At 40.5% G+C, this 27965-nt stretch overlaps 1 protein-coding gene across 4 annotated transcripts in view; it reads right to left on the bottom strand.

The window, feature by feature from the left end:
* Positions 1-8209: 8209 nt before the first annotated feature.
* The window catches only part of Pcgf5 (polycomb group ring finger 5), a 118533-nt gene continuing 98777 nt past the window's right edge, over positions 8210-27965 (bottom strand). For 3 of the 4 annotated variants that reach the window (XM_028882870.2, XM_028882868.2, XM_028882869.2), the window contains exons 7-10: positions 26174-26272; positions 24463-24552; positions 18965-19024; positions 8210-13581 (exon numbers count right to left, since the gene is read on the bottom strand). In XM_028882870.2, coding sequence (XP_028738703.1) covers positions 13534-13581; positions 18965-19024; positions 24463-24552; positions 26174-26272 — 297 coding nt within the window. In that variant the 3' untranslated portion in view covers positions 8210-13533. The remainder of the gene's footprint in view (positions 13582-18964; positions 19025-24462; positions 24553-26173; positions 26273-27965) is intronic. The other variant, XM_037206490.1, reaches the window with a different exon arrangement.

The following is a 27965-nucleotide window of genomic DNA, read 5'->3' as shown; positions in this document are numbered from 1 at the left end:
TGGGACTTAGCTCAGAGCAGATTTCTTGACTATACTCTTTATCTCCCAGTCTCCTTCTCTCTCCCTTCCCCTTCTCTCTCCTCCGCATGAGCACACACATGGCTAGTAAAGCCCTCAAAATCTCGTACATACGCTTTTCTTTTTAAGCCCCCACATCATCTGAGTTCTGGCTCAGTTATGGGTGGGGTAAGTCCACTTCTCTATTCTTCCATTTGTGTTGTACGCATTTTTCTCTAATCACAGTGGAAAAACTCATGGGTGTCAAAGAATAACTCTACCAAAGAAAGAAATCGTCACTGTGCAATCAACAGAAGGAAGCCAGGCTCCTGGAAGAGGGGGCTCCATTTCCAGTTTGCATGGGATTGTAGGCATTCTTGAATCTTAAAGTACTAAAACTGGGACACCCCCATTAAAACCTCTACAGTGATGTCACCGTACTCCCACAGCTTAGTGGGGGGCTCAAGTCTTGAGCTTTCCTTTGAGTTTTCTCTATTCAATTACAAGTGGCTCTTACAAGTCATGGGCCTTTGGAAGAGACCCACACTCACACATCTGGGAAGGTATAGACAGCAACTGTTTTAGGTTTAATACTCGACTAGTGTTGATTCTGTTTTCGAATCATTCCTATTAAGAACTTCCATTAAGTAACATAAGAAGCAACCCAGACAGAGCCCTTGTCAAATAAATATCAATAATTTTCATTTGTTTGCTCTTTTATAACTTCTTATTTCTCTAAACAGCATGCACATCTCATAAAAACTAAAAGAGTAGTTTTTTTTTTAATTGAGTACTTTCACATACTCTTCATAACACTGTACTTAAGGTTTATTTGATAAATAAAGAAGTTGAGCCTCTGAGAGGCCGATAAGCTGCCCAAAGCCAAAGGCAGAGAAAGATGTACACCCTGGTCTCTGACCACAAAGCCTGTGTTCTAGTCCACCCATATCTGGTTTATTTTGTATATGGCTTCTTGGGCACAGCAACACATTGCTTAAAAATCATATAATCATCTCTTCATTCTCATTTCAACAATCTTGCCAGTCTGTGTTCAACCTTCTTTACGGTTTAGATTTTTGTTCTCTTTGCCGGTGTCACCTGCATATTTTCCATCCAGCCAGTGGAGCTCGGAACTGAGCTGTTGTTGACCCCATCCGGGCACTTTTGGGAAACCGTTAGAGAGAGGGGGGCACCGTCCCTAGCAGTGAGAGCCAGGAAACAGGAACCCAGAGCCTTCTGGGGCAATGCTAGCTACTGCAGGGAACCAGGGCCTTCTGGGGCAATGCTGGCCACTGCAGGGAACCAGGGCCTTCTGGGGCAATGCTGGTTACTGCACTTGGAGAAAACACAGATTTTTTATCTGTTCTGAGTTTGCTTTTTATTGCTTTCTGTTTGTTATTTCCCTAGTCTTGGAAACGAATTCAACAAAGCATGGTAGAACAAAGCTAAAAGTGAAAGCTGACTTTCTTCATACTTCAAGTTCTGTGGAACTCTGCTATGACCTTTCTATTCATAAGAAGCGCTTCTAAGAACGTTGAAAAAGTTAACTTTCACCTACATTGCATGGGATGACATTAAACTGTCATTGTAGATTAAGGCAAAAATGTCAGATTTCCTTTTTAAATTTAGATTGTAAGTATAAAGGAGTCGATACTAACATAGCCATTCACATTTCACTTTCATTAGTTTCTAGCAGTTAAGTTAGCAAATTTCCTTGGATCTAAATAGGGATTAAGATGTGCCTGCATTTTTCTATTGAGGACTCACTCATCTTTCAGGTAGGTACTGTTTACTGACCCCTACAAGAAACCCACTGATGTTCTAAAGACAAAAAGGGAAAACAGGGGCAATCAAATTCATGACTAAAATCTATAAGAGGTGACGATCCCTAAACCCAGAACCATTTGGTCCAGGTTAAGTGGACTGACACGTCCCTGAAGTTTCCTTTTCCTGTTTGTCCCCCAAGGGGAAACCTGTAAATAAATGAGGTCCTTGGACTTGATGGCTTTCTCTCTGCACCGTACCCTCAAACTTTAGCATGGCTTCCATGCTGTATCCTCAAGATCAAGGGCATCCCCTGACATGGCTTCATTCTCCAGCAACGCAAAAAAGAAAGTTATAAACATTCAGTGATTGGTGTGTAGCCCAGCATCCCCTCTGAACACACCAGTAACTACAGAATATCATTTAATGCATATTAATTTTTGAAGATCTTTTTTCTAAACTTTAATCTATTATATCCTGCTGGTTTTGTTTCTTCTAAATAGACTGACTGCTTTGGTAAACAGTCATGACTGTGAACTACAGGGCTGACAGCATGTGCTTTTGCTTTTGTTTGTTGCTTGGCCTAGTCAAGTGTTCTTTTGTGGCAGCTCACATTTTGAATGAGTTAATTATAAAGTGGCATCCAGATTTCTTAAGATAACACTTGCTTTGTGACCTAAAACTTTATCACTTGATAATTTTGATTTTTTTTTTCAGACTTGTGGTTTTCTACCCATTTGTCATAAGAACCAACAACATAGGGAATGTCAGTCTCAATTCAGGGCCCACTACATGGAGCAGAGAATTTCAGATTCTTCAATTCAACAATAAAGACCCAGGATCAGCCGGGCGGTGGTGGCGCACGCCTTTAATCCCAGCACTCGGGAGGCAGAGGCAGGTGGGTCTCTGTGAGTTCGAGGCCAGCCTGGGCTACCAAGTGAGTTCCAGGAAAGGCTCAAAGCTACACAGAGAAACCCTGTCTCGAAAAACCAAAAAAAAAAAAAAAAAAGACCCAGGATCGACGAGAGGGATGACAATGAAAAATTTGTTAAAGTATAATTTTCTGTGAAGATAAACCTGTCTGAGGACTGGAGCAAACAGTGTCTTCTGAGCACGACAGGACAGCTCGGATGAACTCACAGACCTGTACAAGATCAAGCCAGTCAACGTTTCAGCATTGTCTGGGGAGGAGTTCACAAGTCCCTACCTGGAGGAACTATGGGCAGCTGGGACCAATGGCTAAACACCGCGCACTAGCCGTGTGCCGAGGATATTTCAGTATAGGCTGCCTGATAAGTGGGACAGGACGGCTGTAGCCCTTTATCAGAAAGAATGTCCAGAGAGTAGCCCTTTATCAGAAAGAATGTCCAGAGAGACACCAAGGCAGGGACCAGAGGAAGATGTGACCCACCCAGTTGCAGTGGTCACATGAAGAATAAAGCCATTCCTGGTCTGACTCCAGAGTCCCTTCTCCTTACCATAACAAGCTTCAAGCCAGAACTCCAGGCTGCCTTGGACAGAAGCTATCTCAGAGCAGGGTCAGGAAAGGTGTTTGGCAGAGTCCTGGTGGTATGGGGAGCCCTGGATACGAGGTCCTAGATAAGGTGAGTGAAGGCTTTTTGAGATCTTTTCTTCCATCTTCTTTAAATTGAACCCAGCTCCCAGCTCCCCCCTTCCAACCTCCCCCAACTTCCTAAAGCTGTAGCTAGAGTTTTCCTGCCTTGCCCACAGTCAGGACAAATCTTTGTCACCCACCAGTCCCACAGCCGCTCAGACCCAACCAAGTAAACACAGAGACTTAAATTGCTTACAAACTGTATGGCCTTACCAGGCTTCTTGCTAACTGTTCTCATAGCTTAAATTAATCCATTTCCATAAATCCATACCTTGCCACGTGGCTCGTGGCTTAGCGGCGTCTTCACATGCTGCTGGTCATGGCGTTGACTGGCAGTGACTCCCTTTTGCCTTCCTGTTCTTTCTTTTCTCCTCTCTGTTAGTCCTGCCTATACTTCCTGCCTAGCCACTGGCCAATCAGTGTTTTATTTATTGACCAATCAGAGTAATTTGACATACAGAGCATCCCACAGCACTAAAGCAATAACGGGGCTTAGTCTGTGGCTGCTCTTCTCGGGGTTTCATATCATCTTCTTGCCTTCTTGGTCTGAATTTTCCCTACTTCCTGTGGAGGTAGGCAGATTGCATGGTGGTTGTGGTGTAGAAATGGTGATGGAAGTAGTGGTCATGGTGGTGATGATGGTGATGGGGGTGGTATGGTTGACAGTGGTGGTTAGGATGATGGTGGTAGTGATAATGCTATAGTGATGGTAGAAATGGTAGTAGTGGTGGTAATGGCGACAGTGGAGGTGATGATAGGGGCGCAGGTGATGGTAATGGGGCGGATATGGTAGTGTTGACAGTGGTATGATGGTGGTAGTTGTGAGACACGGTGATATGGAGGTGGTAGTTGTGATGATTGTGGTTTTGGCGGTTGTGAGCTGTCAAAGGAATCCCCTACCTCCATCCACACTTCTGTTCATCTTGGGTCTCACTGACATTTCCCTGGAGCCCTTTTGTGGCTTCCATTCTGGGGTACTTCAGTAGGGAGTGCGCAGCATGGTATATTTGGTGCTGGTGAAGTCGAAGAGGGCCCTGGATTACTTGTAACTGGAGTTATGGGTGGTTGTGAGCCACCACGTGTGTGCTGGAATCAAACCTGGGTCCTTTTTAAGAGCAACACATATTTTTTTAGGGCTGAGCAACCTCTCCAGCCCGTTTTCTGCTTTCCACAGTGCTGGGGAAAATGGGAGCAGGAAGGCAGAGCCTGCCTCCACCACACTCACTATAGGAATCTTATCCCAAGTGGACAATGTGTTTATGAACTGAAGAGATGCTCACTGGCATCTTTCATATTCACCACATAGAAATTCTCAAGTAGAGATGGAGCCCACGTCAGAAAAGGAGGCAGCGGGCAGTGCTGAAGACTCCTGTGAGTATCAATCCCTCTGAAATCAGCTCCATTCACTACTGTTCACTCCGGTTATGGTGCAAGTTATATGTGTCACATGAACAATACCCCTGTCTAGGCTCATAATCCCCTGAAAAGAAATCAATGGTTTTGAGAAAGTGCTATGGGAGTAAGACAAAGTGTGGCCAAATGTGCTTGACAGGACACAGTCGTGCAGTAGGAGATACAGGGCACTGTACGACCAGGGGTTTGTATGCAAAGCAGGGACTTGTAGGGACAAGAGGGGATTTTGTTAGGCACAGGTAATTCTAGCATTTTTCTTTGAGGCAGGGTTTGTCCATACTGCCTAGCCTGGTCTCAAACTACTGGGTTCAATCTTTCCTCCTGTCTCAATTTCCTAAGTGGCTGAGATTTCAGGCACACATCACTTCTCAGGCTAGGGAATTTCAACAGGATCAGGGGCTTGCAGGGACAAACAGGGCTTTGTAGGGAGGCATGAGATACTAGAAAGAGAGGCAAGGCTGTGAAGGAGTGGATCTTGTGAGAAGCAGGGCTCGTGGAAAGCAGAACTTCCTAGAAAGCACAGGAGTTTGTAGCAGGTGAGAGCTTGCTGGACGGGACAAAGACTTCCTAGGGAGCAGGCAAGGTTTGTAAGGATGGGCCTAGGCCACACATGTCAGCAGGGCCTCCAAGGAGGACCCAGGCCACGCAGGAGGCATGGGACTTTGTAGGCTATGTGCAAGTCAGGTGGGGATTAGGAGAAAGATTTACAAGGAGGGTTGGAGCTATATGAAACAGCGAAGCTTTGAAGAAAGGACAGCTGATTCCTAAGGGGAGAAGGGACCTGTGAGTAGACGTAGTATAACCTTGCAGTGGATGGTCTTACACAATGCAACCTAAAAGAAACCCCACAGTTGAGGCCAGCTTGCAGCCTGGGCACCTGTTGGAACCCTCGGGGTAGCCTTCTCACAGATTGGACTGCATATATGATTAAATGCACATGCACTTACTTCCTGGCTTTTCTCTCATCTCTTCTCTAAGTTGTAACACTACTGCAGGAAACACAAAGAAAAACATTTCTCTTCCCAGTGCTGGCCCCCACATCATGAATAAGCTCACTTCCAATTACCATTGTCTCCTGGTTTTCTCCTGAAGAGGCAGCAAGCAGTGGACTTCAGACCCCAGTAAGAGAAGCTCGGCCAGGAGCAGGGCTTCTCAGGAGGGGCAGTGTTTGTGAGGAGCAGGGCTCGGCATGGTGTGGAGGAGCTACTTCCAGCGGAGGGGAGGGGTAGGGCAAAGACTGGGGTTGGCGGATGGAGGCAGCAGGGACTCCACTTCTCCAGGAGCAGGCTTCCTGGGTGGAACAGGGCTTCCTAAGGAGGAACAGACTTCAGGGAGAAAAGCTGGGCTTTGTAGGAGGGCTATGCTGTTTTGTGAGGGAACAGGGCACCGGAAAGAAGTGACTAGAAGGGCACGGGCTTGTAGGAGCAGCAGTGCTACACAGCGGTGCAGGCTGCCTCAGAGCTATCTAGCCTCTTCAAGAAGGGACTGGCTTTGTGGAAGCAGGATGATGCAGACGCAGGGCCTTGCCATTTCCTCAGAGGCTTTGAAGGAAGGCTGGGGCTTGTCAAGGAAGACAGGGGATTTACAAGGTGAGAGGTAAGGAGCAGCGGGTTCTGTTGTTTGGAACGGGACTCCAAGCTTGTGGCTTTGGGAGAAGCAAGGCCAGCAGGCTTTGAGGGTGAACTGGAACTGTGAGAGGGATCCTGTACTGGTCAGGGCTTGGAGGAGGTCTTGTTAAGAGGTCCAAGGTACTATCTGAGGACAGCTTTATAGGGTGAGGATCCAGGAGTGGGGAGCTTAGGGGAGTAGGGCCATGCAGGAAGCACAGGTTTGTAAGAGGATGTTGAGGTTTGAAGAAAAGACTTTGAGAGGACCCTGCGTTGCCTGTAAGAGCAGAGCCCTGTAGAAAGAGTGGGTCCTCCTAATGAGGGTAGTTTGAAAGAACAGGATAGTTCCTTTTGCTGTGTTACAGCCTATTTAGCCTTGTTGGGCATGATTGCTCATATTGTCTCTAGGACAGCTATCCTGACACCAAGCTCCATGGCAGGAATTAGATTGCTAAGGACTCTTTGTCTTGGCTTCTAGGAAATACTACCTGTAAATTCCCAGATATGTAAAAAGCTGAACTCCTCAGGTCCAGCCTGGGCACAAGACCCTCCATATCCTTCTAAATTAGAGAGAATAGCCAAGTCTGTGCTGACAAAAACACTTTGCAGTCCCAGGCAAACTGTGACCTCCTTTCTCAAATGCAAGTGCAGAAAGTGATTAGCAGGTTATGCTACATGTGTTTTCCTGCTTGGGGCATGGCTTAACCAGGTCCTCTAGTTGCTTCTGGTCAATGACATGCAAGGAGGGTAAGTGTGTCATAGTCCCTGGACTCCCTGTGCAGGATTCTTCTTGCTCTTTCCTGTTCTGAGCATCCATGGTGAGAGTGGAGACAAGAGGCAGGTCGGATCCATCTGCATCCCACCTTATTGAGGGCCCAGGCTACCGTCATGATTCACTGATCAGTGGGGCACGGGGAAGAGCCTTCCCACCTTCCTGACTTAGATGTCTTCCTTAGCCCAACTAGAATCTCTGAAGCAAGTGCCACGTAGGGTGCAATGAGAGCCAGCTAAAGGTTGACCAAAGACTCTGGAGCCAGACAGCATAGGTCTGAATCCTCGGGCTTGGTGAACTCCGACAAGTGAGCATAAGTCGCAGGCGCCTGAGTTTCTTTCCGGCTAACAGAACTTAGAGGGCTGCTATCAGAACTAAATGAGCTAATACACATTAGAGACTTAAGAGTGACTCTAGGCACACCCGAAATATCTTAATGTCTACTGTTATTTTTGTCATCCTTATCATAACTTTTTGTAAATCTTGCATTGTCACCAGACATAGAAAGCTTAAAATTAGGCATAATCCCCAAATACAAGTCAAGATTTGTGTCATTAGCCATTACAACATTTAGGCCATTAAGCATTGCTTTTAAGACCTTAAAAAAGCAAAAAAAAAAAAAAAAAAAATAAAAAAAAAAAAAAATCATCCTTCCTTCCCATCTTCCCATCCATCCATCCATCCATCCATCCATCCATCCATCCATCCATCCATCCATCCAAGAAACTAGCCCAGGAATGCTCAAAGCCAAGTTCTCTAACTGGTGGAGGAAACAGTCCTTCAAATCTCTTGAGACTCTTTGATCTATAATTACTTTTTCTAAAGACTCCCTGGGCTTGGAAAATTTGGTATGTGTGTATAGACAACTGAAGCATTAGTTAAGGGGCACACACATCTTTAGAACAGCTCCTTAATACTCTTATTTATAATCTTAAATACTCAATGAGTATCAATAAAATATGCTATGGAAACTACTTAAAGGAACATTTTCAACAGAGGTAGCAGTCTATACCAAGTAACACTAAACAGGCAAACAATAAATATGCAATCAAAAATTTAATAACAAAGATACTATTTTCAACATGGTCAAATATACATGGCTAAGACCAGAATTTAAAAAAAAAAATGTATCCAGCTCACCAGTACAGTCATACAGTTTTGTACAGAACATTCCATAGATCAACAGAAAATACATGAGCACAAAAATAAAAAATATTTAAAGAGAATCTCTAAGCAGCATTTTCTTTCTGCAAAACAGACATAGACCTTGTACTGATTAAATATCTACAAGTGCTTTTCCTTTACAAAAATACATAGATTCTTAATAGACTAAGTCATTAACAATGACCTGGTAATTCTTTCACTTCAATTTGAATGACTCATAAGCTAAATCTTACAACCACAAAAAGGTTTTTATTTGTATTAAGATGTTATCACTTTTGACAAAAAGCTTAAAATATTTCGTATTTCAAAATAAAATTAGCAACATAACTCTACAATATATTCTGGGCTAGATTTACTGTGAGGGCTATTCTAAGAAATGATTGCTGTTGAGTTACCAGACACAGGAAAGTGAAGGAACACATACGCCCCACCCCACGCTCTTGTCCTGGACCACAGCTTCATAAGGACACTTAGGCCCCCACCCCATTCTGAAAAAGACTGCAAAAGAAAACCGGCCTTCAACAGTGCCAGGGTGACCTCCAAATAGACACATATGTAGAAAGAGCCGCTCCTGGTCCCATGTCAATACACCAGACTATGTAGAGATGCCCTCAGAATGGTTAGTCTTCATTTGTGCTACAGTTGGTTTTCTAGTAAGTACTACAAAACTAGGCCTAGTATTTAACATATCTGTTACATTGATTCTAGATTCAAAGACAATTAAGATGGAAAACACATTTCTGGGAAGCCACCATTTTGAATCATGGAAAAGTGGATGAGGTTAGACACACCTGCACGAAAATTTAAAGCAGTTCTTTTGAAATGTTTAATTTTTATCCTTTTCTGAAAAAGTGCCCAAACATTTTAATTCTACTAGAAAACATGATGATGTAAACTTGCTTTTTGTGAAAATCATATTCTAGGAAGAGAAAGACTTTCAAATGACCCGAGAAACACCATGGCTTAACACAATGAAAGCCCTACTGTCTACTGGCATTGTATTGTATCTTAACCTGTGTTCATTCAGAACACACTGAGCAAAGTCCATCAAGTAAATCCAAACAAGTGGTGATCCTGTGCTCTGAGGGCTTCTGAGTCTTTAGTGACCCTGACACTGTTCAACAACTCCTGAAGCAGCAGACCTAGCAGACATGCCATGTCCCTTATTGCTCTCCAGAGGATTTACATACTGAAAACAACTGTAACAGCATTTCAAGTTTTTATGATTCTAATCTAGAAAAGATTTGGCAAATTCATACTGATTTTTTATTGATATAAAGGGTAGATTTCTAGAGAACTCCTGATCCAGAGGAATGGATGAGGGATACAGCTCAGTTGCAGGGCTTGCAGACCAGGCAACCAGGACTGTGGGGCTGTCTCATCCACTCTGCAGAAGGTCTAGCTCAGGGAGCTTTTTTTACCTTAGCGGTGGTCCAAAGCAGACCATCAACCCCAGAGAAAGAATGGCGTACTGGGACAATTTTCAGTGCTCCACTGTCAATATCTGGCCACAGGGCTAAGTTTAATAACAATAAAGTGGCTGCTGAGAAAGAGAGTCACTTTTAAATAAAAAACTATCACAGGCCCTTATGGAATTTTGCTTTTAAAAATAGCAAAAGCACTTCTGCTAATCCAGCAGAATGTTCTGTGCTCTACGGAGGCAGGCCTGTCAGCACTTCTACTAAAGCCTGTCTTCAACAAAGCTGCACATTTTACTAAGAACCCAGGAGCTAAACAGGCATACTCTCCTTCATACCACTTCTATGGAATAAAAGGCTTCTTAAAAATTAAAATCTCAATTTCCTAAGTTCCTTTTTCTCCCACTTTTCACTGGGGAGGATATTTGTTTTCTTTCTCATATTTGAGGATTTTCTAAGGTCTACCAGATGTAGCTGGAAAAAAACCCATATTTGAAGGGAAATACACTGTAGCAAAAGAGGCATTTGACTCATCCCACCAAGAACTCGAACTGCAGTGCCTTCATTGGCAATGTTTTGGTAAGCAATCAAGGTTACTACCTATTTACCGTCAGGTCACAATCTACTAGTTTCCATCTTCTGAACTGTCCAAACTGTCTCCAACATGGTTATTAACAATAAAATGTCTTTGGTGATACAAAACTTTTTGAAAAAGACTTTAGCTTTTAAGTACCCACTTAGATATGAAACCATTTATGAGACAGATACAGATAACTGGAGACTTATGCAGGTAACCTAAAACAGAAACACACTTTAGCAATGAGGCACTTTCTTTTAAATAGTCAGTAAAGCTTAACAGTTTATAATATTATATAACATAATGGTTTTATTACGGACTCAGTTCAAATGAACATTTGTTCTCTTTCACTATGTTTGTACAATGTGGCACATTAGTACGGGGTAGATGCTTAGTGAATAAAGAATATTTAAAAGTTGTCAAAAACATTACTCATTACCCAAACCTCAGACTTAATATAATCTCATGAACGAACTCTTTAGTTTAATTTTTAGGACCAACCGAGAAAAGGACATTTTCTTTCTCTATTAACTTATGTGATCACTGCAATTTGAAGTGATTCTTACAGACCACAGGCATTCTTTATATTCAAGATTCCTTGGCCCCTTTCTTTAGGGCTGATTTTTAAGGCAGATAAAACAGGTAAAAATCTTTTCTGGAGTAGGGTTCTTTAGTTTATTGCTTAAGGGACAACAGATTGAAGAATAACGTTCACGTATTCTTGAGTGTATAGGTTCAGGGCTATTCTAGAGGGTTTTGTTAAGCAACCCTGTACATGTAAAGTTGGCCACACACAGTGCCTGCTCATGTTTCCTACAGCGGGTTCCTTACAAGGGCAACTAAGTGGGAATTTGGTGCATGTCACACCAGACAAGAAAGTGGTCTACACTTGGCTGATATACCAGAGGAGGCTAGCTTAAAAAGCCTGACTCCACTAGCAACACCACATTACCCATGTTCCCATGTGACACCAGCCATCCTTAATGGTATGTTTTGGAATATAGTCTTTTACATCTCAGTGAAAATGTCAATGCATAACATTAAATAAAGGAACTTTTATAAAGTTGCTTCCTTTCATAACTATTTCCTATGTGTCCCTGGAAAATAGTCATAACATGTCATCAGGCAACAAGCAAAATTTAAAGAGACCTTGTATGTAAAATTTACCTATGGCCTTACATCTTGATGAGGAGCAAAATAGCCAAGTCTTAGTGTTTGGTTTTCAAAATTGATTTTGACTTAATTAAAATTAACCTTCATATTTAAAATATACTTATCTAAATGTGACAAACTGTAGTATCTTTAAATTTTTCTTAGAGATAACGAGGAACTAGGTTTTACAAAACATCAAAATAATTTCTGTAGTTAGATAATAGATTCAGGTTTTTGGTCAAACAAAATGGTCTAAACTTTAGAGTAAATCAACTATCTTTTAAATCCTGCTCGTGAGTTCTTCCAGAAACAGCCCATCTATAACAACCTCAAGTTAAAGAGTTGCTATGGCCTTCTAATGCAGCAAACTTTAATATACCTTTTGACTTGAAAAAAAAGATGTAAGGAAAAATCATAAACTTTCAGCCTTTTATATTATAAAATACTCCAAGATTGAGCTTCACTTTGTATATTTCTTAGAGCTGTACGATGTTTTATTTCTACGAAGCACTCTGAAAATCAGAAAGCATCAGCTTGTGAAGTATTTTACAGGGAAATGTAGAGCACCTGTGTTCACAGTCTAAAAACGATGTGTGGAACACACGGTGCTCTTATCAGATTTCTGAAAAAAGTCATTTTTCCTATTTTCCCCCACCTGTCAGAAGTTAACTTGTGTGTTTCAAAGCAACCAATAGACATGTTTCACAGTTTTCTTTTCAACTATGTATTTGACAAGATCTAAAATGCTTTTCATGTAATAAGATAACAGAGGACCCTGACTTGCAGGCTAATTTCACGTGTGGAAGACTTAAGCAAACTGTCAATATCAAGGACATCATCAGAGTTCTGACTTCTACTACACTCACCTTTAATGAACTCACAGTGAAAACAACAATCCCACTTCCTGTTTACTACAGTATCTAAAATAAAATATCCCAAAACCACCAATTTTGGTTAGAATATTTATCTATTACATAGCATTTATTTTGTGGGTATGGTTTGGAAATGTGATATGCAGCTAACAATCTGGATCAGTAACTTGAGATTTTGGAAATCCATAAATGAGCGAATATTATCTAAAATCCTAGTATTTAAAACCATTATACATAACCCTCTGCATGCCACAACACATGCCTAAGGCCAACTTAAAAGAAACAATGCTTTCACAAAACGGCATCGACAATGCCATGATGCACACACAACACAGGCAAGACAACAAATGGAGTTTTGTAGAGCAACACCCACTTGCCCTAAGACATTGACAAACATTAACATACTCACACATTAATTTTATTAGACATCAATATGATCAGCTGCCAACATTATGAACTTCAGTTGTCCAAGTCACATACGTTTTCAATGTGAAGGGCTAACACGCCTTCCTGTGCAATGGTAGAGACTACCCAGACATTCAGGATAGCTCCAATTGTAATGTGCTCTGGTCAAAAGATAACTGGAATTCTTCACAAAAGGACTTGCACACTCAAGAATGAGCTGGCATTTTGGTTTTTTTTTTTTTTTTTTGGCCGTTTATTCTTTTTTACATAAAAGTTTACCAAGAATAGGACAGTGGCTCAGAAACCACTCTTCTAAATATATTTTTATACAAAATAATTTCAAGATATAATTATACTAGTTCTTGTACAGTACTCTATTTTAACAAGAATAAAAGTATTAAGTATGTGAAAACTGCAACACCACAAGGATTGAGCCATTTTACTAGTGTAATTAACATTAGAACAATCTTGCAACAGGCAAGCAAAACATTGAGAAAGCAGAGTCACGGCTATACTCCTAGCTGATTTCAGCCGTGCTTTGCACACTGTGAGACGAGACGAATATCTTATGCAGATGGTCAGTAGCAGAAGGGCACTTGGATTGCTCCTAGTAGAAACAACATGAAGGAAACTGACAATGTCGAGACAGACAATGGCCTTATGTGCATGCTGAAAATCAGATCGTGTCTCTCAAGTCCACACACCGCTCACTGTGCAATCTGCCGATGAGTAAACAAATAGTGCAGGGTTCATTCAGTGCAGTCTGGGCTCCTTGGCCTACCCAAAGTCAATTCTTGGTCGATACTGCAATACCATAGGGTATGACTAAAAAAAAAAAAAAAGAAAAGTATGAGTAAGGCTGTGTTTACATAAAAACAAGTTCATACAGAAAAGCTTTGGAGAATTGGGGATTATAATTTATATTCCCTGATAATAGTGATGACAAGTTAAAATTTAAGTTGTCAATTAAGATTCAAGTTACTATCAGTACCTCTCCTTCCTTCCTCCTTCCCCTCCCCTCCCTTCCTATAGAGTGCCTGCAGAAGACTACAAGCTGCATTGCACCAGCAACTCTGTGGGCTAAGCATTTGAGTCCTGGATTCTCCCAGAGCTGCTGCTGCTGAAAACCCACTGAACCACTCCAGAGTAAGAGACCCTATCTGCAAATGGGTGAAACTGGAATTTGTACACTATTGTTCATACATTTGATACTCTTTCCTTCAGTTTTTTTTTTTTAATTTTAAAATGGTCTTTAGAAGTATTGAAAACATGTTCCTATTACACGGATTGGTGACCACCTCCTTTCAATATGATTTAGTGTTCACAGCTACAGCATGACCACACAATCCTAGGGAGGGAGGAGCCTTCTGTAGATGGAGGCAGGGGCCACATTCCCTCTCTGTCTGCTTCACCTTCACTACCACAGACAAACAAATCATCAGAAAGCAGTCTGGAGGCACTGATTTTCCTGTTCTAAACTTTGCAGGTTTCCACTTTTGAAGGAAGATCCAATGAGCTACCTATCATGGAATCCAGAAGAGGCTGAGATGGCGACTGGCCAGTGTTGTGCTATCTCAGGGTAGGTGGGTGCAAAGCCTTCAGTGCAGAGAACCCTGTGTTCTTTACCTTAGGAAAGAAGGCAGACTGAGAGTCTACAACCCCGAGATGTCCTCTCAGCACTTACACGCATGCCGCACACAGAGAGACTGGATGCTGCTATGTACTAACTTGCAGTTAGGGCAGGAGAGTGGGAAAGATGGCAGAGGCCTTGTTCTCAGCTGAGGAATCACACAGCTGCTGCTTCTGATCTCATGAGCTAGCACAGGAGTCTCCGACTTGTGAGGTTCCAATGGTCTTAGCCTTATTCTGCTTTTTAATTTTATTTACTTGGACTCATCTTAAGTTTTACTCTGGTTTTCCAGAACCGGCTTACAACTAGGTTAGTTAGCACAAAGTTCTCTATTTCTGAAGCCCAGTTAGATTTTTGAGGTCACTGACACAGCCACCTTATCTGACTTTACTATGCCCCATTCTATTTCCCTCCAACCCCCAGCTTACCCTTTGTTACAGTCTTTGAACTTTCTATTCCAGATTGAAGAATCTGCACACTTCTGCAATTAACTCCCCATTTTAGAAGACATTCATTACACAGAGAAGCCCAGCACCAGTTCTACTGAAGGCGAGGAACAGACAGAGGAAAGGGCTTGGTTGCCAACGGCTGAGATTTTCTGTCTGGGGCTGAGATTCTTTTTTTTTTCTCTCCCCACTCCCCCAAAACTTGTGTTTGTTCTGTGGACACATGAAGTTCAATAATTTTACTGAAATTCCTCCCCCTCTTAATTTGGCAATTTAATAAACATAAAATATATTATTTTTACTTTATTACTTGACTTCTAAAGTTAATTACATGTATATTTTATTTGTCAACTATATTTCCTTTCATAGCTTGTCCAATTATTGAAAGTTAAACTTTTTCATACAGATATATAGTAGTTGTTATATTTAATGGCATTAAACCATTTCCTTTCAGATACTGCAAAAAATTGAGATTTCTGCCTTGTACTTTTCAATACTAATAGTTATATCACGATTTGTCCCCTTTAATTTTCAAAGGTACGGTGTGAAAGATTGTCTCTGCTATAAAATCATTTTTCCCAACTGTATTTTCTTCTTCGCCTTTTCTATGATCATTTTGAACAGTTACTATTTTGACCCATCAGGAGTGTGGACCTGTATATAATGAGGTTTTATGTTGAAGTGTCTTGCTGCAGTCTTACTGCAATTCATGAAGAGTCCCAGGAGATCTGCATCCAACCTCCAACACTGCGTCTTTGAAGATATCATTTCCAACCATCCCGTGTACTGTTGCTCCAGTGCCACTGGCCTCCCTCAGATCCTGAGTGGTAAGATCCCTGTTTTCAGGGCCATTGTGTTGTTCCCTCGGCTTTGTGTTCTCTATTGTACATTCACGTGGTTATGTCTTCCTTATAATCCAAACCGACCACACCGAAAGAACTTCTTCCGTTATTTTACTGTACAAAATATCCCCCCCCCTCTGTGTGTGCGTGTGTATGCTCATATAGTTGTATATATGCATCTCTGTGTGTGTGTATGTACATTTGTGGAGGCTTAAAAGTAGTCATGGGTATGGTTCCTCTGGGACTGGCCACCTTATTGTTTGAGACAGGGACTCTCATTCCCCTGGAGTTAGCCAATTAGGTAAGGCTTGCTGGCTAGTGAGTCACAAGAATCTGCCTTTGCCTCCAGAGTACTCTGTACACCTGCCCAATTTTATATGGGTTCTGGGATTGAATAAAGGTCCTCATGCCTGCAAAACAAGCAGGTTACCAACTAAGACACCTACCCGGCCCTCTAAAGTACATTAAGTAGATACTTAAAGCTTCCCCTGGACACTGAACTTTCCCTGTTTTTTGTTTTTTTGCTTCTATGTTCTATGAGAGAAAAGTTGTTTAATGTTTTCTTCTATAGCCCAGGGCTAGAATACCTCAGGCATACTTAAATAGCTCAAAAGCATTTGTTAAAGAGCCTTTCTTTCTGCCTCTGCCCTTGGAGCCACTGCACTCGGGACCACTGCAATCGGGACCACTGAGCTCAGGCTCCCGGACCAGAACTTACTCTGGAGCAATTCTCTCCTCATGCATGTGGAGGTCAGCACCTGATGTGAGCTCTTAGCTTTATAATGCACTGTTGCACAAAGGTGCTAGTGATCATGTTCCATTGATTACTTACCTGAAAATGTGACTGACTGGAAACACCCATTTCCTGATTAACTTTAGTATAACTAACTTTGCTTGGTTAAATAAATCTTGTAAAAGTATGCAGAGTCACATTTAACTTCATAATTTAACTTCGTGCAGAGTCTGACATCTATGATGCCATTTAAAGTCTTTGTGTGTGAAACAGAATTCTGAATATGCAAGAGTAGGTCTTTGTTTTGAGGAAATATATACTAAAAATTTTGTGATCACCTGTCCTTATATTTGACTTATTTTTTTAACAGTTTTATTAAAAAATAACAAACTAAGATGCATATAAGGAGACAAAGAGAAGACAGAAAATGTGAAATATTAACTGGTCAATCTAGGTAAAGGATGTCTTTGAAATAGTTACTTCAGTTTTCAATTTTCAAACTTCAAACTAACTAGCTAGTAGAAAAAATGAGCACTAACACTGGATTTTATCAAATGTCTTTTCAGCACTTAGTGATTTTTATTTTGGAGTACTCACTAAAAAATAATAGCTTGTTTTCTGTCTGTCTCTCTCTAATATTAAGCTAATCTTGCATTTCTGATAAAAATTCTACCAGGTCTTGACTTTATCCTCTTAGGATATTTTAGTACATTATTTAGTATGCTATTTAATATCTCTGCATTTATATTCAAAGTGAGACTTGGTTCTAGTTTTTAAAAAGATTTAAAATTTTAAACTATGTGTATGTATGGGTCTGCACATGTGTGAGTACAGGTGCCCAAATTGTCCAGAGAGGGGGTCCATTCCATGGTGCCACCTGATGTGGTTGCTATGAATGGAACTCTGGTTCTCTGCAAGACCAACGTACACTCCTAATGCCTGTACCACCTCTCCAGCCCCTTGGTACTAATTTTCTAACTGAATTCTCTGTCAAGTTTGCTGGCATATTGATGCCCCCTTTAGGAAATAATTTTGGAAAAATTTAAATGTAAAATTGAATTTTCTTACAAGATTGTTAACCACAATGAAGTGTTGAATAAAGAAAAGGAAGTGAGTGCGTGGGTGCAGATTTGTCTTATTTCAATGTTCTTCAACAGTTAGCATCAGAGCCAAAGAGCAACTTCATCTCTCAGGACACAGCTATCAACACGAAGACAGAAAGTGGAAGCCTAAGGTTATCACTATGATCTATCAGCCCTACCATTTGGATTTTACACATTTCACTACATCAACTCAACTGTTCACTCAGCCCTCTCCCTCACAGCTTCCTTCCTGGGTGGTTTTCTCTCTGCCTGTCTAGACGGTATGTTAGGTTACTCCCCATTTCTAAAAAAAAAACTAGGACTTACGCCCACGCCAGGTGGTGGTGGCGCACGCCTTTAATCCCAGCACTCGGGAGAAAGAGCCAGGCAAGATCTCTGTGAGTTCGAGGCCAGCCTGGACTACCAAGTGAGTTCCAGGAAAGGTGCAAAGCTACAGAGAGAAACCCTGTCTCGAAAAACCAAAAAAAAAAAAAAAAAAAAAAAAAAAAAAAAAAGAAATTATAGATGTGCTGCTCATTAAAATTTTTGCTTAGGGATTTTTCAAGTATTCTTTTAAGATACAATGTAAACTAATTTGTCTCAACCTCAGAACTGCAACACTGAAGTTTACTAGTTACTGACTACTAGGAACTAGACTGATGACTTTCTTAATTACTGGGGAAAGGGCAATGGATTATTTTAAAGAAATACTACAACTCACCCATGAGATTAAGATGGGGCATGTTATCTCTGCACTTAGTAATCTAGTATTTGTGCCTTACTGTAGTGCACACAGACTCTTCTGTTTTTCATTTAAAATATTTATTTTTAAACATATGTATGTATGTGGGCATGTGCATTATTAGTGAGGGTGTCTATGGAGCCTAGAGGTCTCAGATGCCCTAGACCTGGAGTTATAGGTAGTTATGAGCCACCTGATGTGGGTTCTGGGAATCAAAATTGGTTCCCGTTTTTGAACCGCTGAGCCATCTCTCCAGTTCCTTTTCCAAATTTCTAAAATTTGTTTTTATTAGAAAAGTTTTTCTTAGACACAAATTTAAGGTCCTTGTGTGTTACTATGTGATCTCATACTCATTTCTCTGTGGTAGCCCGGAGCAGACGTTAGGGCTGGGCCCAGCAGCCAGATCACAATTAGAATTAGCCCTAGCTCTATTTAAAGTCACTCAATTTGACATTTCATCTCAATACAGGACAGATTAGAGATTTCTCAAGGGCTGAAATAATTAAAAATTCTTGATTCATAAATAATGGCTGTTATACATACTTTCATTTTTTAGTTCAGTAAAATGGTTAACTGGGGAGAACTACAATAATGGGAAACTTGTTATTTAAGTTTGAAAAGACTTTAAAAATTGGTTTTACAAAGTGACACGTCTGAGAACTTGAGTTTGGGATGGGAGCGGTAAGCACAGAGCACTGTGATGGTCCTATGTACCGTCATGAGTGCCTCTTACCTGATACCAAGTGCCATCCTGAGAGCAGACTTGCGAGGCTGAGCAGTTCAGACAGCGAAACTGCGGAGGAGATGAACTCATCAGATAAGAGGCATCCACAACGGGACATATTTAAAACGTGTTATTTAAAGTAGTTTAACGTCAAACATAAGTGCCAACATGAGAAATTTAAATAAACACTGAGGAATGGTGTGGCTTTTTTGGGGGGGAGGGGAAATATTTAATAACCTGGTGGTTGGTAAATTTTAGTGTTAATTTTATCATTTATCTATGAAGGTTTTTGTTTGTTTGTTTTTAATATTCTAAACTTAGCAATATGGTATCCTACCCTTTTTTTTAATCTCATTTCCAAATGCTAGTTTCTGGGAAATCCTCATCTCCTAGTACAGAGGGTCCCACCACTTTCTCCTTTGAGTACAGAGTGGGGACCATCTTTCTCCCACCTGCTCCTGAGGTCAATCTCTCCTACACCTCCTCTTCAGCTATTCTGAGGGCAACACTATCGGAACTCTGGGGACATGGAACTTCATTCAGTCTCCAGGGGCCGATCCACTGCCCTCTTCCTTTCATATTGCTCAGGTCAGTCTTGATCCCACGCCTGTTTTCATAGCACGGATGAGCTCCGAGTCAGTCGGACACTGTTCGCAGTCTTAATCACTATACAACTTATACTTTTAAGTTATGTACATATTAAACACCGTATACTCTTCCAAATGAAAAATAGATATATAAATAGCTGAGAATTAAACACAGAAAAATACAAGTTAGAATTAATCAGGAAAAATTTAACTTCCCAAAGTAGACTTCTTAAGGCTCTACTTTGGAAAATGATAAATTTCACCAAATTTTCTCTGGAAGTTGGTCCTTTCTTATGCACAGAGCTCATCATCATGCTCTAACTAAGGACAGCCTGCCACTTCGGTCCTTACTGATTCAGATAGGTCTGCAAGCTCTAACCTACCACAGTTTGTCTGACTGTGCAAGTTGCAAAAATCATTCAGTAAGATTACAGAGTTAGATTTCAATAATTTTTTTCCTATTAATCTCTTTGGTATCGGTTAAAACAGATGTATGTTTTTTTTTTTTCCTCCTAAAACTGCCAGACTGCAAATGAAGCAATGAGAGATGGTCATGGTTGCTGGCGTCGCTGAGGCTGCAGGAAGAGGTGGAAGCTGCAGGAGCATCTGGGAAAAGGCAGCTAGACTGAGGGAATGCAACCTACCCACAAGAGAGTGAGCAGGAAGAACACAGGTCTCGGATGGATGCCTGGGGGACAGACAGATGCTGACAGAAGCTCTCACGGAGTGGAGGAAGAGTGGATGAAGATCACAATGCAGTTTAACAGAGGCACTGTTACTTTTCTACATTTATTAGATTAGGCATTCTGCTAAGTACTTTAGCATATAATATTAATTCTTGCTAAATTTTCCTACACAGGTTCTTGCTAAATTTTCCTACACAGATACTGTTACAAGGATCCCCAAAACTGAGGAAAATCTGGGAGGCAGGACACAGCTGGGGGGAAAAAAAGCTACAACATATAGCAAGAAGTTAAGTGTTCAGAACACACAAGTTCCTAGAAGTCAACAAGAAGACATACTCATGATTAAAAAGGCAGTGAATATGAACACTTGCAAAGATGCTATATTGCTAATGAGTGTCAAGAAGTCGGAAAACAGGCCTCTTGTATATTACTGGTATTTCTATAACTTGTGAAACTTTTTTGAGGACAATTGACAACCTCTCACAGTGTAAAACTTAGTCCATTGTAAACTTAGCAACAGGCAACAGGCACATGCCTTGGACTTTATACAGCACTGCTTGTAATGTTAAAAAAAAAAGAAACAAAACACCAATGCCCACCAAAATAGTTAAATTATGCTAGTCACAGAAACTGAATTGCACCAATATATTAAAAAAAAACCCTTCAAAATGTAATGGCTTTTCATAAGACATATCAAATGAGAATAAAGTTGCTAGCAAAATGTATGATTCCATTTATGTCTCGGAAAACTGATGATCACTGGCACTGGCATTATGAAGAGAAATACTTGAGTGAGGTGACATCAGATGACTGAGTAACCCCTGACTGAAACACGAATCTCATCTCCATGCCTTCAACTTGTAGAAGCCACAGAAGAAACCTGGCCACAGATCACGGTTCCCAAACCTCACTCTAAAGATCAGGTGTTCTCACATGAGTAGAGCTTTCTAGAAATGAGTCTCAGGCCAGCCCCAAGCCTACTGAGTAGAACTGTACTTTGTCGTCATGCCCAGAGCACTTGTATTTGCACTAAGATTTAAGAAGCACTACTGTTAAAGTGTATTTATCCTACTAGTCATCAACAGATCAACATTCAGCACAATAATCATCAAGCAAAAACACTGTTATAGAATTGATAGCAGCTATTTGACCAAGTGTTTGTTTTAATTTGTAAGGATAAAGCTACTTAAAAATAATTTATCATGATGGAGACAAGGTCTAAGAAGGGGTAGAGGCCACCTATGGTCATCTTTTCTGAAAGGGACTCAGCTCGAAGGGGACCTAAGCTGGGAAGAAGGAAAGCACTACCACAGAAGCTGGATGGTGCAGAGGGATGCTTGTAATGGTTACTGCAGAACTGGAAGGGAAACTCACTTCCCTGAGACTGGTTCTGGGAGGACAAACAGGGTGAGGGAGGGTGGACATGAATATGCAGTACCCTTTCCTGAGGCTAAGGACTCAGGTGGAGACTCAGGACTCCAGTGTGATAGGAGTGGAAGCTACACACAGAGTCACAGGCTGAGTAAAATTACAAATGGACATTCCGTAACACTGACAAGAATGAAAAACTGCAAAGATGCCAGAGACGGCTAAAGTAACCCAGAAATACAGTCCAGTGCCAATCAGAGACCCATTCAAAAGCTCATCTCAGAGAACAGGTAAAACAATGTAACGTGATTTTAAAAATTGAATTGTTGTCTCAATAGGTACAAATACACACACACACACACACACACACACACACACACACACACACACACAGAGCAATCTAGCAAGCACAACTATTGACCTATATAAGACATGTTATGACTTCAAAGAAAATGAGCAATTGAAAGGTTTTAGACAAGAGTTTTATAAAAGCTGCGTTAAGCACAGTGCTGGTTCAGAATAATATGTTTAAAAAAGAATGTCCAGAACATACACAGACATGTGTGTACACACATGCATGTGCAGCATCTTCAAACAATGAGGAGCAGTTTGGAGTGTTCAATAAACTGTATTTCTGGTTAAAAAATCTTCAGAATAAACTAGATTCTTAACCTTGCTGTGTGTAAATGAATCAATTTTAAGTGGACTAGAATGTTGTAACAAAGCACTAGAAGCAAGCAAGAGAACCTAACAGTAGCTATCAGCACAGGAACAAGCTGATCCCGCCGCCCAGGGCCATGCTAGTTAGCAATGCCAGCAGCAGTACTGAACTGGCAGACATCCCAGCCTCCTGCCTGTATGGATGGGATGACCAATCTCAAAACTAGACACTAGCAAAACCAGGGTTAAAGAACAAGCCATCTCTCCAGGACCAATTTTAAAAACTTCGGTAATTAAAAGTGTATCTCAACTAAAAACCTGAAACCTCAGAAATGTGTGACCAGAAATATAATTACATAAAGACTGATTTAGTTGGCAATCTATTAGTAAAAAGCGTACGAGTTAACCCTTTCATGCTTTGACATTAAAATAACTGGCAATGCTGAGCTTGATGGTCCATGTTTCTAATGAGGCAGAGGCAGGAGAATATTAGTCTGAGGCCAGTCTTTGCTACAGTGTGCTACGGGCCAGCTTGGGCTAAATAGTAAAATCTTCCTTCAAAAAATACTCCCCAACCCAGACACATACAAATGGACACCATGGACAACTTTCAGGAGAGTACTTGTGACAGACAGGTGAGCCCTAGGAGAAGTAACCTTTGAACTGTAGGCCAGTCTATTCAGTGATGAGTTCCAGCACTCACATGCTGAAAGGCCCACCGAACTAGCAAAGACAGACAAAGTGACATTTCCTGCAGCACTATCACTGCAGAATTAGAGTACCTGCTTCTAACTGTGCAGACTTACCCTCTGCGGTGTGCACCTGGCATCTCAAACACTTCAGGCTTAAGGAGCACATGAAAGCAATGTACATGCAACCCTTAAAGCCCATAAACAAGGCAGGTTTTATTTATGCAATACAATTGTATTAAAAAGATGAACCCTAAAGCAGGCTGATGAGTTCTTCAAGTACACACAACTAGCAAGTCACTGACACTAGAATGTAAGTTTTCTTTCCTGGTCCTGAGATATTTTTGTCAGTGACTAGAACACTGAACCTTGCAGAGATTTTTATCCATGTGAAACCAGATAGGAAAACAACAAAAATAGAGATTTAAGAATTTAGGTGCTTCAATATTATTGTATTATCACATTTTCTTCTGAAAAAGTAAACAAATATCTTAACCACTATATAGTACAAGGATTTTTTTGAGGTTTTCTAACAGTTCAATAGATGTTACTTTAATGTGATGTCAGTATACCTCTGAACTACTGAAACACAGCAACCATCATTATTTGTAAATATTACACTGTGTGAGGTAGTAACTAAACTTTGTGCTGTATTTCATAATTAACATTTTCATAAGAAAATGTAATAAAACCTGGTAGAAACATTGTAATATTTAATGCATAACACACTGCACTATAAACATCACACTCTTAATGTTCCATGGGTAAGTTTGGGTGTTAATTACTGCACTTTCTAATCAATCTTAGGCATAGTTATGTATTCACGTCATGAGGGAAATCTCTGGTAACATTACAATAGTGTTCCTTATTCCCAGCCGGGCTTGTAATACAGTACGCAGAGGGCCTCACATTTCCCTAACATTCCTGGCTCAGGTGGACTCAAAGGGTTAACCTAAGCAAAAATACTTAAGACACACAAAAAAATTTTGGGAGGAGGAGCTGATCTTAGGTTTTCTCCTGTGAACAATTTCTTCCTCATTATTAGGGCCCAAGGCACAATAATCTATTCCCAGATAATCAGAAACCTCCACTAATTCACTCATACTCCTGAGTCATTTTTAGTGCTTATCTAATCCTACCCATGTGTTCTCTCTATCACAACCCCGACAATTCCCCTTTCTGACTGTTAGTGCTATCAGGGCAGAATAGAGTCTATTGACCTCAACTCACAAACTCACATTTCTAGCAGACACGAGGATTTAAAAAGCACATGCCACCTCTGCTCTCAGGCAGAATCCTAGATGTATTTATTGCTGGACTTAAAAACTCACCTTCAAAATATTTAACATAGACATTGATCTTGTACTTCGACCAATTTTTAGGTGCTAGAGAATAAAGAGGAACCAGTTTCTTCTTTCCCCAATTAATTTCCTAAAGCTCCTAACCCATACTGTTAACTTTAAATTATGTAAGAATATATAACTAAATATACACATAGGTAAATATAAAGAATTTACATTTTCTCCTCTTAGTCGCCATCTTGTCATATAGATGAATTCCATGGTATGATCCTTCCCCATAATTTCACCATTGCACAGCACATCCAACTTGAAAAAGAATAATTAAAATATATCAGTCCAATGGAAATTTCAATTTATACATTTTCATATTTTAAAAGACCCAACTAGATATACCAACATAAAAGTATCAGTTTTAAAAGAACTGTGAATACTTTTATTAAAACCTCTTCCTTACAGAATGTCAATAGTTCAGCTGTAATTAGATTAAACAACATTTATCTTGTGCTATACAACCGTATCTCAAGTTGATACAGTTTATAAATGCAATGCCAACCATCTTGATTCATGTTTCTGCAGTCCTATAGGTTTTATTCTGTAAACCCGGGACAACTCTTACTGAATGAGAAGAGTGTAGCAAGAGTGCAGAAGTGTAGTGAGCTCATTCTAAATCCACCACTCAGGATCTTCTGAAGTTCCCAGGATGGGGCATTCCAACTGTGGCACAGAGCTGTGTTCAGGGCTATCTGGCCTCTCTGCCGTATTTGTGATTCTCCTCACCTTGCAAGAAATGTCAAAACAAACTGTACTTACAAAGCCTCCCCCTCTTGTTTGAGGCTACAGGAAACCACCTCTAAAGCTTTGAAAGGCCACAAGACTTTGTGTATGGTTCACTAATTCAACAAACAATATATAATGAATATTTACCAAAGATCCCTATAAATGAAATGTCTCAGTCCTCTAGTTTCTAGTGAAAGAAACTGCTTAAGATTTATTTCAAGTGTGGATGGGGAGAATGAGTTTTACAAAGATCTGAATCTACCTACACAAAGGCTGCAATTTTGAACTTTGAAGCCTAACACAAAATAGTCCCAATTATATTAGATATATGAACTAAATTATTGGTATTTGAATGATATACGGTGATATATAAGCCTTGAAATTTTCAGTTATTTTATTAACTCTTACAAGAATAAAGTAGACACCTCTCTTTATCTTGTCTGTGAAACAAATTCCTAAGCCAAGTTGTAAAGTTGCAATTACTAATCAGGCAGGCTGTACCCACAGTCATTAGCAACTGAACCCCCTGGTAACTACTGGCAACTAATGGTTACTTGGGGAAGGGGTCATTTCCTTTGGTGGTGTAGCCAGTCTAAGTTGTCCCTGTTCTAGTAAATAACCTTTTACTCAGGCTCAGGCAAGAAACTCTTAGTACACTCCATGGACCACAAACAAAAAGGCACGGAAGTAGGAGTGAAGTGTACTGAGAATGGTTCCAACCGGAGGCAGGGTGATGAGAGAGGGGTGGTGGGAAGCAACTCTGATGCACTTTATAAATGCACAAAGCTGTACAACAGTAACAAAAACATTTAAAAAGTGCACACCTTAAAGCATGCTGACACCATAAGAAAGAACTCACTTCGATAGGGACTTATTTTGGGAGTATTTAATATAAGTTTTACAAATATCTCCTTTAGTTACAAATGCATTAATGTAATTTGCTTGGGATATGTTATAAAACGTTACATAAATATTACATTCTAAAAATTATTATGTTATTACATATTATAATAAAAATATATTCATTATATGTATTATAATGAAAATAACGTTTCTACAAAATTTTGAATATATCCTTTTTACTTCTTTTGCTAGAATTTTACTACAGATCAGAATCATCAAAACAATCACAGTTAGATATTTTACTTACCTCATAAGAACTTGGAAGTTTTAGTTTTAAACTTAGAAATTTTTTAATAGTTCCTACAGTAACTCGTGTAGAACATCGAATGAATTTCTTCATGAGACCCTAAAGAAAAAAAATGACAAATTAAACACTCTAATTTGTTTTTACTAGAACCTTAGGCATTCAGAGGATGAGATAGGATATGAGTTTGATTTCCACCTGGGTTGCAAGGTGAAACAGTCTCATAAGACCACCCGAAACCAAACTGTACCAAACTAAAACCAAAGGCACAATTTTCACTATATGCTTTGAGTATTTTCAAAATGTAAAAAAACAAAACAAAACAAAAAAACCAAAAACTTTCAATTCTTTTAAGTAAGAATGTTCTTAATCACTGTCTATTTACATGACATTCCTCAAGAATGCATTAGTGTGTAAATTAGCAAAATCCTGTCAAGTAGACAATCTGTTTTTCTCTAAGATATTTTTAAACAAAGAAAACAGTTTAAGGAAAAGGCCACAAAACTGTCAATATTTTATTAAGTGATGTTACTTCTGGAAGCAGTAGGGACATCATGCAGAACCTGTAGATAACTGCAGAGAGCGGTATTTTACAGAAGACCTGGAAGGAGCTCCAGATAGAGCAGAAAGGCACTGCTCTGTGCACAGCACGCCTCAGCGCCTGCTGGCTGTGCAGTGTGGGCTCTGGGCTGAGGAAAAGCATTCCCCAGGGATGGGCTACTGCACTTTACTGTACAGCACTAAGGTCTGTGTGCTTTGCTGTGTCTCCTGTTTTACATGAAGACAGTGGTTCTCATTTACAGAGCCCTGCCCTCCAACTGCTCCTCACATCACTGTTCAATTTCCTACAAGTCATTAATAATTCAGAGATGTCATAATAGTTAAGAGAATAGTTTTAAGACAAGGCAAAAGAATGTTCCTAGAATTCACAATTCAATAAAGTCTGACACAAATCTAATAAAATTTCAATCTGGATTATGTGAAAGTTGACTTGGAAATACTCAGAAAATAAATAAGCACCTTCTCTAGGAATACTTTCTAAGAAAACCAAATTAAACTTCCTGGTTGCGTGTTCCTGAGAACTACTGTACAGATGTCTAGAAAGCGCCGACACCACAAGAGGACAACAACTAACAGGTGCCGGGTAGAAGACAGGGTGGTGGAGAGGAGCTAGGAGCCGGGCTTCTTCTTACCATCCCCTTCCTGACATGGAAAATGGAAGCACTGTGCTACATCCCAGTGCTCACAGGAAACTGCAGGGGTGGGGGATGGGAGGGTGAGGTCCATGTCTAACTCTACCCTGCTCAGCTGTCTAGAAAGGATCAATATATTTGGAACATCTGCATATCTAGACATACTATATGGAAGAAGACTGTTTTGTTTCAAGAATGTCACCTTCCCTTCCCATGGCACAACATTCTTATTCTGTCTCCTGTTGTCCAATTCAGGTCAGGAAATGCAGAATTCAGAAACAATCCCTTCTATGGGATGGTCTTTCTATAAGCTCTGTTGGAAAAAGCTGAAGGACAGGACAGGACAGAGAAACCTCTGATTACATTCTAAGCTGTTTTCCCTGAGGCCATAGTGTGAGTACCCATGTCTGAAGTGCCCAGACTCAGCTACTTCAGAAGCAGGAGTGGATGGATCGGCAGTTGTCAGAAGCTGATAAAATAAAGGCCCCGGCGCCTGTCTTTCCTCCTTTCCTTCTCAAGAGTTACAAGACTAACTACAAAATCTGCAGGGTCCCTCCTGGGAGCTCAGAGGGGCCTGCAGTTTTAGGACAGCTCGATCATTT

The sequence above is a fragment of the Peromyscus leucopus genome, chromosome 1 (genome assembly GCF_004664715.2).
Source record: "Peromyscus leucopus breed LL Stock chromosome 1, UCI_PerLeu_2.1, whole genome shotgun sequence".
Taxonomy (NCBI): domain Eukaryota; kingdom Metazoa; phylum Chordata; class Mammalia; order Rodentia; family Cricetidae; genus Peromyscus; species Peromyscus leucopus.
Note: the sequence above shows the minus strand (reverse complement) of the source record. Positions and strands in the feature narration are given on the sequence as shown.